The 13,389-nt window shown below is 31.8% G+C and overlaps 1 protein-coding gene across 1 annotated transcript in view; it reads left to right on the top strand.

Annotated features, from left to right (window-relative positions):
- Positions 1–13,389, top strand: part of LOC108906663 (monocarboxylate transporter 10) — a 61,656-nt gene that overhangs the window by 27,712 nt on the left and 20,555 nt on the right. Inside the window, exon 2 of the mRNA XM_018709981.1 lies at positions 1,575–2,687. Coding sequence (XP_018565497.1) covers positions 1,575–2,687 — 1,113 coding nt within the window. The remainder of the gene's footprint in view (positions 1–1,574; positions 2,688–13,389) is intronic.

Below are 13,389 nucleotides of genomic sequence, written 5' to 3'. Positions count from 1 at the left end.
GTAAAACATTTATTAAAAGATCAGATTTACGACACTTAAGGAGGTATATCGGGGTCCGAGGGAAGTGAGGATCGCAGGAGGGGTCCAATGCTTTTCTTATGGGACTAAATCCCGCTACCAATTTGAAAAAATTAAATTCTATTGAAATTATTTGCAATAAACATTATCTATATAGCAAAGAAATCTACTCAATATGCTCATAACATACATATTGAAAATTAACAACTTAAAAATATCATATTTAAGTGGTTTTAAATTATATTTAATGAACGCATAAATACTATGTAGATGTGGCAACAGCGCTAATAATCGAGTGCAGTTGTACACACTGCCAACCTACAGACCTCGGACATCGGAGATATTGCGCGTCAAATTCGGGTAAAGATGCGTACGCGTTCAAAAATATATTGTGTGTAAACTATGTAAAATATAATTATTATATATAGCAAATATATCGTAGTATCCTCGCGAAGATTTGTATCTTTTATTTAAAATCCGTAAATCATGTGAACTGGTAAAACAACGAGAAAATAATTATGTTAATTTAGTTCTAAAGAAATGAAATGACACTCGCGCCCATCTCTCGTCCAAGTCAAAGAAAATGTTGGATGCAATTTTGAAGGTTCTGTGATAGAAATTACATTATTACTCACTGTTCGTGTTTTTCATCTCTATTTTAGTAATGTTACAAAAGTTTTGCAACTGTAACTATTTTTTTAGATATAAAGTTTGCTGAGAAATATTTATGTTCCTTTGTTATTCTGTACAAATGCTTTTATCTCAACTATTACTAATTATATTAATCAAGTAAAGAAAACTTTATGTAATTTAGTTTTTTAAAAACATTACAAAAATAATCTGTTGTGAATAATTTATTGTTGATAACAATGTACATGGGATTTAGGAAAAATGTATATATTTGAAATCAATTTCGTTTTTATCAAGTCTTTCAAATGTATTCCCTCCTTGCGGTCAGCTGATTGCGACGTTGCCATATTAATCTTCAAGTCAGACAGAAATGCAATTATTGGTTTCTGTTTCTAATTAATACAGCTGTACTATGTTCAAAACTTACATTAGCTTTACATCAAAAATAAGATAATACTGTGTACTATCTATGGAAAAGTTTTGTTTCACAATTTCTACATTTTTTTCTCAGTTATGGGCAAAAAAAGAGCCGCACTGTCTATCTTCGCCAAATAAACCTATGAAAAAACAAAAATGAACAACTTTCAACAACAATATCTCAAAATCTAGATTCAAAAAAAATTTTCAAAAAATATGACGTTACAGAAGGAGCACTGGGTAATACGCTATATAAAACTCAAGTACATCTGTGCATTTTAGTAAACCTGATATACCTCCTTAAGTAAAATGTTTGCACAGAGGGGTACCCTACTACTTAGTAGTAGGGTCACCTGTCTTTGTCACTCCTCAAGCTTTATAATCCGTGCTTTCTAATTTGTATATGCTGTGGTAAAAGTATAACGTATTAGTTAAGGTGTATCAAAGGAATATATCTCAAGTATTAATAAGTTAATTCTTAATGTACTAATTTCTTGCATTTGTTTCAGCACTAGTCGGCTCGTTCGCAATGGGGACAACGTTCTTTATTTCTCCGGTATCCGGAGTCCTAACAGATTACATAGGAATAAGAAAAACTACCTTCCTGGGTGGAGCCATCGCTTCTGGCGGCATGTTCCTGTCCTCGTTCTTTGTGGACAACATCGTCGCGCTCTGCATTACTTACGGCATCATGTACGGACTAGGGGGTGCTTTGGCCTACACCCCCTCCCTGGCAGTGCTGGGACACTACTTCAAGAGATACCTAGGCATAGTGAACGGCTTCGTGACTGCAGGAAGCTCCGTCTTCACCATAGCCATGCCTTACTTCATAGGCTTCCTGCTGAAATATCTGGGAGTAGTTTGGACGTTAAGGGTGTTGGCGATGATATCCGGTTTAATCATGATTTGCGCGTTTCTGTTTAAACCGGTGAAGTACAACGTTTCTAGTAAAAAGATCTCCTTTAGGGATGTGTGCAATTTAACTGTTATCACTAATACCAAGTATATTATTTGGACTAGTGTTATAGCCATTTCCTTGTTTGGCTATTTCGTTCCGTACGTGTACATGTTGAAATTCGTGGAGCAAAACTTTCCCAAGGGTTCCGACACTAAGCTTCCTATTTTGTGCATAGGAATCACCTCTGGAATCGGAAGATTAATTTTTGGATACGTTGCTGATATGCCGAGGGTCAATCGTATATATCTCCAGCAGCTATCTTTCTTAAGCATAGGAGCTCTGACCATTCTATTACCATTCACCGGTGGCTACTACGGCTGGTTAATCGTTATGGTACTGGGAATGGGGCTCTTCGATGGATGCTTCATCTCATTACTTGGACCTATAGCTTTTGACATTTGCGGTAGAGAAGGAGCAACACAAGCCATAGGATTCTTGCTAGGAGTGTGTTCCATTCCTTTAACCATTGGACCTTACGTTGCGGGAGTTATTCTGGACAGCCTCAACAGCTTTACTATACCGCTAATTTTGGCTGGCATACCCCCTGTTATCGGTTCTGTGGCTATGTTCGCGATAAAATGCGTGAGGAGAAAAAGGACTGGCGGTAGCGTTGAAGAAAATCTTAGGAACCAGTCTTTAGAGAATCACAAACTTAATCCGTCAGGTAAGTTGTTAGAGAAATCTTTTCAGTCATCATGCATAGTTTGCGATGATAATAGGAATTTGAACAAGGAGCGCTGCTATGCCTATTCCGTACTATAGTTTTGTAATGATAGTTTAGCATTATACTGATTTTTTTAAGGTAATGATAAATAATATTTAAATAGTTTTAATTAATTTTCATTAGAAACTATTTAAATAAATGTGATTTCTTATTATTTTTTTTCTAATTAACATTAATTAATGTTGAACGATAAAGTAGACCCAAATTTTAAAATGTACAAAAAATATTCAAGAAATCCATACAACTCTTTGCAGCTTAAAGAAAAAATTCAATAAACATATTTTTTAATAGTTTTCGGGGAAATGTTAAACCTGTTTTTCATTTATCAAGAAATTGCTGCAATCGTGACACTTTTTTACAAGTTAAAATAAATTGGCCCATTTATTGGAGACACTTAGAACCGCCAACAAATCACAAACTTTAACCTTATGCCAGACTTATTCCATTGCAATAATAATATGTATACAGAGTCGAAAATTTAACTGGGACAAATTCTGTAACTTTATAAATAAAGGTTTGTCGCAAATTTTCTAAAAAACGTCAATTTTTATTTTCACTGGGGCATATTACAAAGAGGTTTGTTAATTTTTTTATTTATGTAATATATATATAATAAGGAAATGTTTACTGAAACTACATTAATACTAAAAATTTTCAAAGTTGCTGACAACACCCTAATCGATAATAAAAAGCATTCCGTACATATTGTAACATTTCTGGCTTTACTCGTCTAATGTCATCCCTAATTATTTTTTGAAGCTCGTCGATGTCGTTAGGTTTAGTAGCATAAACCTTGCTTTTTAGATAGCTCCATAAAAAAAATCTAATGGGGTAAGATCGGGTGATCTTGCTGGCTACTCAATTGGGCATATTCTTCTAATCCACCTATTCAGAAACACTTCGTCAAATAAATCAGGACCCAAATTATTGGGGAATAAAACCGCTAAAGCAGGAACCAGTTGATCTTGGAGCATAAATAGGTTTTTGTTCGGTTACGTTTTCATTGCAAGCTACAGAACCTACTATGCGATCCCCAATAATTCCAGCCCAGACGTTTGTTTTTTGAGGTCTTTGAGTATGGCATTCACGTATCCAGTGGGGATTTTCGTCAGCCCAATAACGGCAGACCCATTCCAGAGCAATTTGACCACCATCGATAGAAGTCATAACTCGTTTGCAAAAGTCTAGTCTACGATCAGGATCATCTTCGTTAAGCTCGTGCAGGTTTTGCATCTTATATGGGTGCTTTTTGACTTCTTTCAGATTTTTTAAAAGGCTTGTGTGACTGACATCCTGAATGCGAGTTATTTGCCTGCAACAGGATTTTCTTCAACTTCCAACATGTTCAACCGGTTTTTTTCTCAGATTTTTTATGGCCTTTGTTGAGGAGCATCTCTCACGTGGCCCACGTCCATATATCGAGTTTCCATTTTGCTAATCGTACTTCGATTAATTGGAGGCATTTCTAGATAAACTTCAGCAAACAAACGAGCGACTTCAGCTTGTATTCGATTTCTGTCGCCATATCCAATCAACATTAAAATTTGGATACGAGAAAATGCAAACAAGAACTAACAAATCAAACTCATTCAATTCTAATTGGCCAAAAAACTATCGAACAGGTGACAAGGTATGAAATTGTTGTTGTGGTTATCAAGTAAGAAACATATTTATACATTAAAGAAGTTTCAGTAAACCTTTCCTTATTTTATTTTTTCCGACACAGTGCTCATAAAATCTAACAAAAAATACGTAATTGTATGCAACTGAAAAAGCGTAAAAAAATTGTATCAACCTACCCTTCCATTTAAAAAAAAAGTTGGGGGTTGCTGCCATCCCCCACATAATTAAAAAAATAAACTAACATCTTTGAAATATGTCTCATTGAAAATAAAAATTGACTTGTTTCAGGAATTTTGCGACAAACCTTTATTTATTAGGAATTTGTTCTAGTTAAATTAATAAATATCTCTAATTTATTGAACAATTTATTGATAGAAAATTTACCACAATTTATGTATGACATGTTTTACTTAGTCATTTATTGTGTCACAAATTGGTAGATGCAAAAAAGGTTTTACAGAGTACATTGCCAAAAATTGCCAAAAAGGTGTGATATATTTTTAGATGTGATATGAGAAATATATTTTTTTAAATATAATATTGTAATAAGAACTGTTTAGACATAAATATTGGTTCAAACTTGTATCGACACTCTTATTGTATCAATTTTGTTACACATTAATCAAATCGTGGATACAACACGAACATCGCTGGAATAAATAAACATACAAGTTTGGATCAGACAATGAATTCTCTGTGATAATTTGTTTATAATTTTTATATCACACTATATATAATTTGTTCTGTAATGTATAAGTTAACACGGTTATAAGCTCCGTTAGATTTTCGCATTATAATAATCGCCACATTTTCAAATAATCATGATAATTTTATATCTGTGTTATATATCCCCTGTCAACTATTATCATGTTTACTTGGCTCCGGCTTTATAGCACAGAGATCGTTAACGCTTTGTTTTCAATTTATTAATTAGTGGCTGTAATTAATACAATCTTTTAATGATTTATAAAACCCTGAACTATTACAATATTATGTATGGATGCATTGGCATGTAATTTATATTAGAAAAATCTTCTTGTTTGACATTCGATATCTAAATATATTTCTGAAAAATATATCGAATTCGATATGCATCAGCAACTTCGCATTATTATCTCTAGAAAATACGCACTTAATGAAGGACTTCCTATTTATTACATCTATTTGGTTCTACCCCTTGCTGTGTTAATCATTGATGCCTAAATGTTCCAAAATTATTGTAACTTTTATTTTTTCTTCAACAGTTTTGAGAAAATCAAAAACAAAAATTAAGCTAACAACCCGTATTACCGATATTTAATAATTAATAGTAATTTAATTTTGTAACCGATTTTTCTAAAATTTCACCCGTCTCGAACAGTTTTCTTATAGAAAATAAATCGTAGTTATAAATTTCAATTAATTTGATTTTATAAGCCTCATGGGCAAATTATATTATGTAAAATGTTTGACAATAGCAATTACATATTTTGATTTGTTGTCTTCGAGTTTTATATAGTACAGTATCTTGACCAGAAAAAATATAGTACGCACAAAAAATTTGCTTATCTCTTTGGCAACTGTTGTCCTTATATAAAACGTAATTCTGTCCTGTCAAATTTATCATTACCACCAAAAAATTATTTATTGCCTCCATTTGGTGGGGATTAAGAGTATTTTGGCTTTTCAAAATTCATATAAACGATATTCTGTTCTGTTGTTTCGCAATGATTATCTAAAAAGCAGATACAAATTGTTCTACATTCTAGTTAAATTTTTAAAAAGACACAAAGTTTTAATATGTCAAAATACTATTTTTAGGAAACTTTGGTTTTTCAAAATCACTTAAATTAGCTGATTACAAAAATATAAAGTGCGTTTTCTAAGTCTGTGTAGGTATAACTTTAGCTGGTTGTTCCTTGGGTTATTTTAGACCAAAAAAACTCAATAGATGCTCCAAAGCTACTAATTCTTATATACAGGGTGCTGAAATTTTAAAAATACTATATTTATTCAGATAGTTCTGAAAATAGTTGATGTAGACTGATAAAACTAATGATTTAGTTAATTAAAAGAAAATATTTATTAAACTCGTATACAAGTTTGTCAAGCAGTGGTGGACATACTGAAAGGCACGGTCACTAAGGACTCCAAAATTTCAACACCAGTTAAATATAATTTTAAACACATGTAATTATCTAATTATTTTGGAAGCTGTAACTAATGGTTTGGTTAATTAAATGTAGAGATTCACCAAATTGGTATCTATACAAGTTTGTCGAGTAGTGGTGGATATACTGACACAGCCACTAAGAACTCTAGAACTTCGACACCACTTGTTTGCAAATTCAATCAGTTCAGTGATTTAAATTGAAACGTGTATTTAATTTCTTATGTTACTTCAAAAAAAAAAAATCACTTACTCCATTTTTTAATAATTTTTTAGATTTAATATTTGTTTATTACAAAACTAAATAAATTTAAAATATTATATTTAAAATTATTCTGTCACAATTTTAAATACAGTGTAATTATCAAGAGTCGAAAAACATATTAGCGTAGAAATTTTCAATTTTTTAAAGCTATTTCTAAGATCATTAAAAATGTATACCTACAACAGCGATTTTTTTTTACTTTGGTGGTTGCGCCGTATTTCAGTTTTGTATATGAGAATATTCTTAGAAGAAGCATACAGTCCGTTCATTCTAGACAATAAATCTTTTAAAATTATTTAACTGGAAAGCTTATCTTAAGTTTATTAAATAAAATAACAGACTCCTTGAAATTGTATTAGTTTTTACTGAAAGTGCTTTTCAGTAATGCTAGAAATTGACTGATTTTTATACCAATTCAGTTAATTTTTTTTGTCAATAATTAGATAAATAATTACCCTCAGTTTCATTAACCTGGACCACAAATCTTTAGAGGCATTTGAATATGTGACATTTTTAATAAAATTCAACACCCTGTATCCCAAAAGCAATGGACTTTTATTCTAAAATCATTCAGGGAACAATTACTTGAAGTTATGGCATCGACTTAAAAACATCCCGTAACGACACTTGGAATAAACTTAAAAATTTAATCCGACTAGTATAATAACTATTTGGAAAAAAACTTCTACAATGATTTAAATATTTTATTTGAACTAATAGACCTGTCAAATTAGTTCATAAACCCCGAAGACTTAAAAAAATATCAGTTAACATTTTATTGTACTTTATGACGGTGAAGGGTATGTAGAATGATAATATCAAAAAACTAACTCGAAAGAAGTTGGAAAATTGTAAATAAGTTGTTAACTGTGAAATAAAAGTCGAACGCGGAAAAATCAGTTTTCGAAAAATACGCATTATTACTGCAAAAAGCGATGAATGTTGATGAAATTTATGGAACAGACGGTCAATCCAATAATCAACATGTGTGTCAAAGGCCAATTCTATTAACCGTGAAATTGTAGCTCCAGGTATTTGTTAATCAATTTCATTCGTTTTTTTAGAACTAATTGTTTAATTACTAAACGTTAACTTAGAAGTGAATATTGTAGATATAGGTTGAAATTAAGTTGCTCTTAACAACTAACAAATTAGGAAGTGCAAAATAGCGTTATAAATAATTTGTCCCAAGATCAAGCAAATGCCGCTCGGGAATTCGTTCTTTTTGTCTTTGTATTGAACGTTTTCCACAAATTTCATCAACATCCATCGCTTTTTTGCAATTATAAGGTGCAATTTTCAAAAACTGACTTTTCTGCGTTCAACCTTTATTTTACAGTTAACAAATTGGTGAAATATGATTTTAGGTACCTTAAATTTTAGGCAAATTAATTGCCTACAACATAAAATAATTAATTTTTCAATAGATCGTCTCGATTTACATCGGCAGTAAAAAAAAGTGAAAAAGCATTTAATTTTGCCACTTAATTGCAATTTACCAACGTAGCGACACTTCCGTCCGTTAGTTTTTTGATATTATCATTCTACATACCCTTCACCACACCGCCATAAAATGCAATAGAATTGTCTACTAATACTATAAAAGTATTTAAGGACTTGCAAGACAATGACTAACATTTTCTAAAACGTTCCTCTTTGCCATTACTTCCTAGATAAAAGGGCAAAAGGGATAAGGACCTTGCCATATAAGAGTTTACATTTCTCTAGCAACTTTTGAGAAACTAAATGCAGTTCTAATGATTCATTGCAGATGTGAATAAGTGAAATTATAGACTACTCGTATTCTCATGTCATTATTAATTGCAGAAATAGGTTAATTGGTCTAATAACGCATCTTCCGCCAAAAATTGAACCGTAGAATGAGTTAAATCCGCCATGAATATTGTCTAATTGTGCCTAATTATTTGCAAATTAATAATTAGTGTACAAATTGCAAGTCAGAGGTTAGAATTTTTATCGTTTAAAGAGTTGACTAATCTTATGTTACAAGAAGGTAATAACATTAATAAAAAATGTACAAAATACGAAACGAAATAAACTTCTAAAATGAATGTGAGATGCAGTGCAGTCAAGTCGAGGTTGAGTTTATTTATATTTGAGTACCTACTTCTGTACGTCGTGAAATGTAACAGTGACATTAGTTATTACACCAGGTGGCGGAATATATTTCTTTATAAATGTAACGTATGGTTACTTTGTGATTACAATCTATGTTGACAGGAATAATATTATGAATAATCAGATATAAGGAATAGATACATCTTATGAATATTTAATTTTGGTAAGGTTCCGATTGACATTTTTCCTGTGATTAATATTCCAAGCAATGTTTCAAACGGATATGAATTTTTATAGCTGGTCGTACAGTTGTTGTCATAAATTTAAAATTTCTGGGACTGGATTAATAATTCACGAGATGTGCATACATTTAAAAAAAAACAGACCTGCACCATTAGTAATATCTAAATATACTGTTACCATATGATTTGAATCATTTTATGACCTTCAACGGGGGAATATATATTTCATTAAAAACAATAAACATTTAATTATATACAGGGTGTTCCCGAGGTAATGGGCCAAAATTCATGGGTAGATTCCCCAAGTAAAAATATTGCGATTTAGCCGAACTTACCTTAGGCCAAAAGTTGATTGTTAAAGAGATAGAGGGTGTTAAATGTAAAATATTATTTCTGTTTTTTTAACTTGTTAGTAGCAGGTTTTAAATGCTGCAAAGTCATTTCGCAATAAGGATTTTACTTTAAAATAAGAAGAATCTTTTAATAAACGTGTTGATAAATGTATTGAAGTTAGAGGTGGACATTTTAAGCAATTATTGTCAAAAAGGCATATTTTTTACTAATGTTTTTTATTTTACTGTTCATTGCAATTTTTAATTCTAAATAAACCCTTATTTTTGACATTCCTAAATTATTTTAATTATTTCAACTATTAGCATTGGAAGTTTCAAAGCCAAATATCTCGGAAACGGTGCGAGACAGCTACTTTCATAAAGTCTACCTCTTTTTGTGTAAAAAAAGTTGGAAAATAAGAATTTGATACCAAAGATGTACAAAAAAGTTATGTCGTTTCCAACACCTTCAATCTACGGCAGCTGGTGCTCTCTATGAATTATAACCAAAATGTGAACAAATTTCAATTCCTCTATCCAAAAAACCTCAAACCCCAAAATTTTGTGGAGATATTTGCATTTATTAAGAAATAAATGGAAATAAACTAAAATAATATTTTACGTTTAACACCCTGTATCTCTTTAACTATCAACTTTTGGACTAAGGTAAGTTTGGCTAAATCGCAATATTTTTGCTTCGGGAATCTACCCATGAATTTTGGCCCATTACCTCGGGACCACCCTGTATTTAAATTAAATTATGTTTAGTTACATAAAATTATGATAAAATGTATACGAGTATATAAAATTTTACATCAAGATAATCATTCCAGTAACTTTTTATTCTCAAAAGTTTCGTCTAAACTTTGGAGGACTTTAAAGAAACACTTTCGGTAAAAGCAAACGAAATAAATGTACGAAATACAGTGTTTATTTTAAATTGATATTTAAGTTAATTTGTACATCGATGTAGGTAGGTACTTTTAGTCGTGTTAAAAAAAAAAATAACTCAAAATTTGAATACTGAGGTCCTCATTGTGAACGTTTTAGATGACATATTGTCTGAAGTTATTTATTTGTGGTATAGTTTTCATTTTCTTCTTAATTTTTTAGGGTATTTTGTCACCTGTGAAAAGATTTAAAAATTAGTGAAATAAATCCTTGCACCAAAAGGGTCGTTTTAGGGTTATTTTTATGAAAATAGTTTTGCCTAACCAAAAAATCACACTGAAAACAGCAGACAAATACAAAAACACATAATTTTATAACGCGCACTTTAAAAAGTTGTTAACATTTCGAAAATTTGTTTTCGTTTTCTTAATTTATTTTAGCTTTTCGTTTTAGTTACTTTGACAGTTTAAATTTGTTTCCTTTTTTGTCAAACAGATTGAACATTTTAAAAATTAAATAATAAGGTACAATGACCATCCAGTAACTTCACTATTGGTGTATATTTTAAAATCATGTATCTATTAAAAAATAGTCTACATTAAAAAAATATCATCCTCCAATTTTTATTACATACCTGCGGCCGATCTTCGTAAATACCTCTCCGAATTTCTGCCTTTAATTCAAGAATAGTATTCGTTTTAGTAGAATAAACTTTGTACTTTAAGAATACCCACAGGAAAAAGTCGCATGACGTAAGATAACATGATCTTGGTAGCCAAGTCATTTCACTCTCGCATGAGATGAGTTATCCAAATCCATGCCATGCAAATGAGGCCACAAAAAGTTCAATAGCATCTCTCGATATTGTTCTCCATAAACAGTCACTGCGTTTACAGCCTCATTTTCAAAAGAAGAACGAATCAATCACCGCACCAGCGTAAAATCCACATGACACTGTCACTATTTGGATTGGATTTGCAGTAGTCGTTCTTGGATGATGCCCAAATTCGACAGTTTTACTTGTTCACATATCCACTAAGATAGAAATGCGCCTCATCGCTAAACATGATTTTCTTAGCAAAGTAACCATCCGCTTGTTGATTCTCCAACATCCAATCAACGAATGTCCAAGGCATTGAATGGTCGTCTGGTCTCAATTTCTGATGGGTTAGCTGAATCTTGAATGGATGCAGATGCGGATCTCTTGTTAAAATTCGCTGCGCACAATTCAAAGCCTGCGTTACTTTTGGGACACTCATTATAAATTGTTTTGGAGTTTAAGTGAAATCTTGCCTTGTGTTCAAATAAATGGGACACTGTAAAAAGTTGATATAAGAAGCTTTTTTGCTAACTAAAATTAATATTTCAATATTTGTTAACACGTAACGAAGATTTTTGAATACATCTATCTAATAGCTTGTAGCTGCAAATATGTTACCAATCATGGCAGCCTGTAAAAAATTGTTCCCTTTTCTCTGTCACGAGCTCTCGGTCTAAGGATGACAGGGATTTTATAAGAGAGTCGCTATCTAGTAGTTTCCTATTAAGTTTGACTGATTGTCTAACTACATTGTGTATAAAAAAGGCTAATAATAATATTAGGTACACCAACTACGTAATTATACATTTAAATCGAAATATTGGAAATTTTTCTCTCTTGGAAAGAGAAGGTATTCTTTTCAGTAAATTATATCCAAATTTTTGGTCATTGTCTACATAGGTTATGTTTTATCTTGTTAATGATTTATTTTATGGGGTTATATTTTCAAGTGTTTTGTGATTTAAATAATTGAATTAATAATAAGATTGTAAGAAAATAAGAAACATTTTTTTAGAAAATTTAGCGCCTATGTCTAACAAACTAAATATTTCCAGGTACTAGTAAGTGTATAAAAGTACTTTCAGTACAGCCTGTACAAACTTAAAAGTCTTCATTTCAATAAATTTAAAATATCATTTCTCCAGTCCAGCAATTCAACGACAGGCGCCTAAAAATGATCCTTGCGGCACTCCATTGACAATAACAAATGTATGCAACGTTATGTAACAAACAATAGGCTTATGAGATGATGCGGGGTAACTATATAAGTAGTGCATTCGGCACCGTCAATCGAACGGCGCTCCTTTTGGTACCGATGAAACAATTGAATCATAATGAGTGGACCGTGCCAAGATAGTAAGTAGTAAAATAGTAGGAGCGCGACGGCAGCGTTGTACGCGTCTATAGTCGCCGTAACTGATCAGTAGGAATTATTCTATAATTACCTCAATTGAACACTACAATGGTCGGCGTATTAATAGATCAGTGGGTCTATTTCGTACAGGCATTCGGCGGAGCGACGTACCACCAACTCGCGTGTATTTCTAGACGTCGACTTTTCTGTAGTAGGCGCCCACATCTAGGACTGGAATTTATATATAAAAGGATACTCACGCTTCGAATATTTTTATACCATAGAATTGTATAGGCTAGGTGAACCTGGCACCCGTTTTTAAAAAATTCAAATTTTTTGCAACTTTTGAATACGTACGTATTATTTGTAGTAACACTTTCGTCTGTAGTAGCCTATAGGACCTTTACAAAACCCATCCAACCAATTTGACGGCACTCAAATGTAATTCAACTCAAATATAATACAGGGTGATTCAGAACTTATCCGAAAAAAGAAAAATGCAGCATGAACGGACAAAAAATTTAAAGAATTTCTTTCCCAAGGAAAGAAATAAATAAAATTTTATAACACCTATTTTATATCAGCAAATTCAACTGCTTTTGCCGCTATTGTTATTATTAATTAATAAGATTTATTTGTAGATGAATCGCTATACACGTAAGCTATTTCTGACACTTGAAAAACTAATGTAAACACTATTCGGAATCACCTGGGATCACGTGGAGAGAGAGCGCATTGCGTATATCGCACAACGTGAATGACGCTAGTGCACTGAAAGAAATGCGTTTTATTTTTTATTAGAATTCTATATACCATTATAAGACCATTGTATACTATATGTGACAGTTAAACAGGTGAATATTGGATATAAAACGCGTATTGCTAGC

The sequence above is a fragment of the Anoplophora glabripennis genome, unplaced genomic scaffold (assembly GCF_000390285.2).
Source record: "Anoplophora glabripennis isolate ALB-LARVAE unplaced genomic scaffold, Agla_2.0 scaffold185, whole genome shotgun sequence".
Lineage (NCBI taxonomy): Eukaryota > Metazoa > Arthropoda > Insecta > Coleoptera > Cerambycidae > Anoplophora > Anoplophora glabripennis.
Note: the sequence above shows the minus strand (reverse complement) of the source record. Positions and strands in the feature narration are given on the sequence as shown.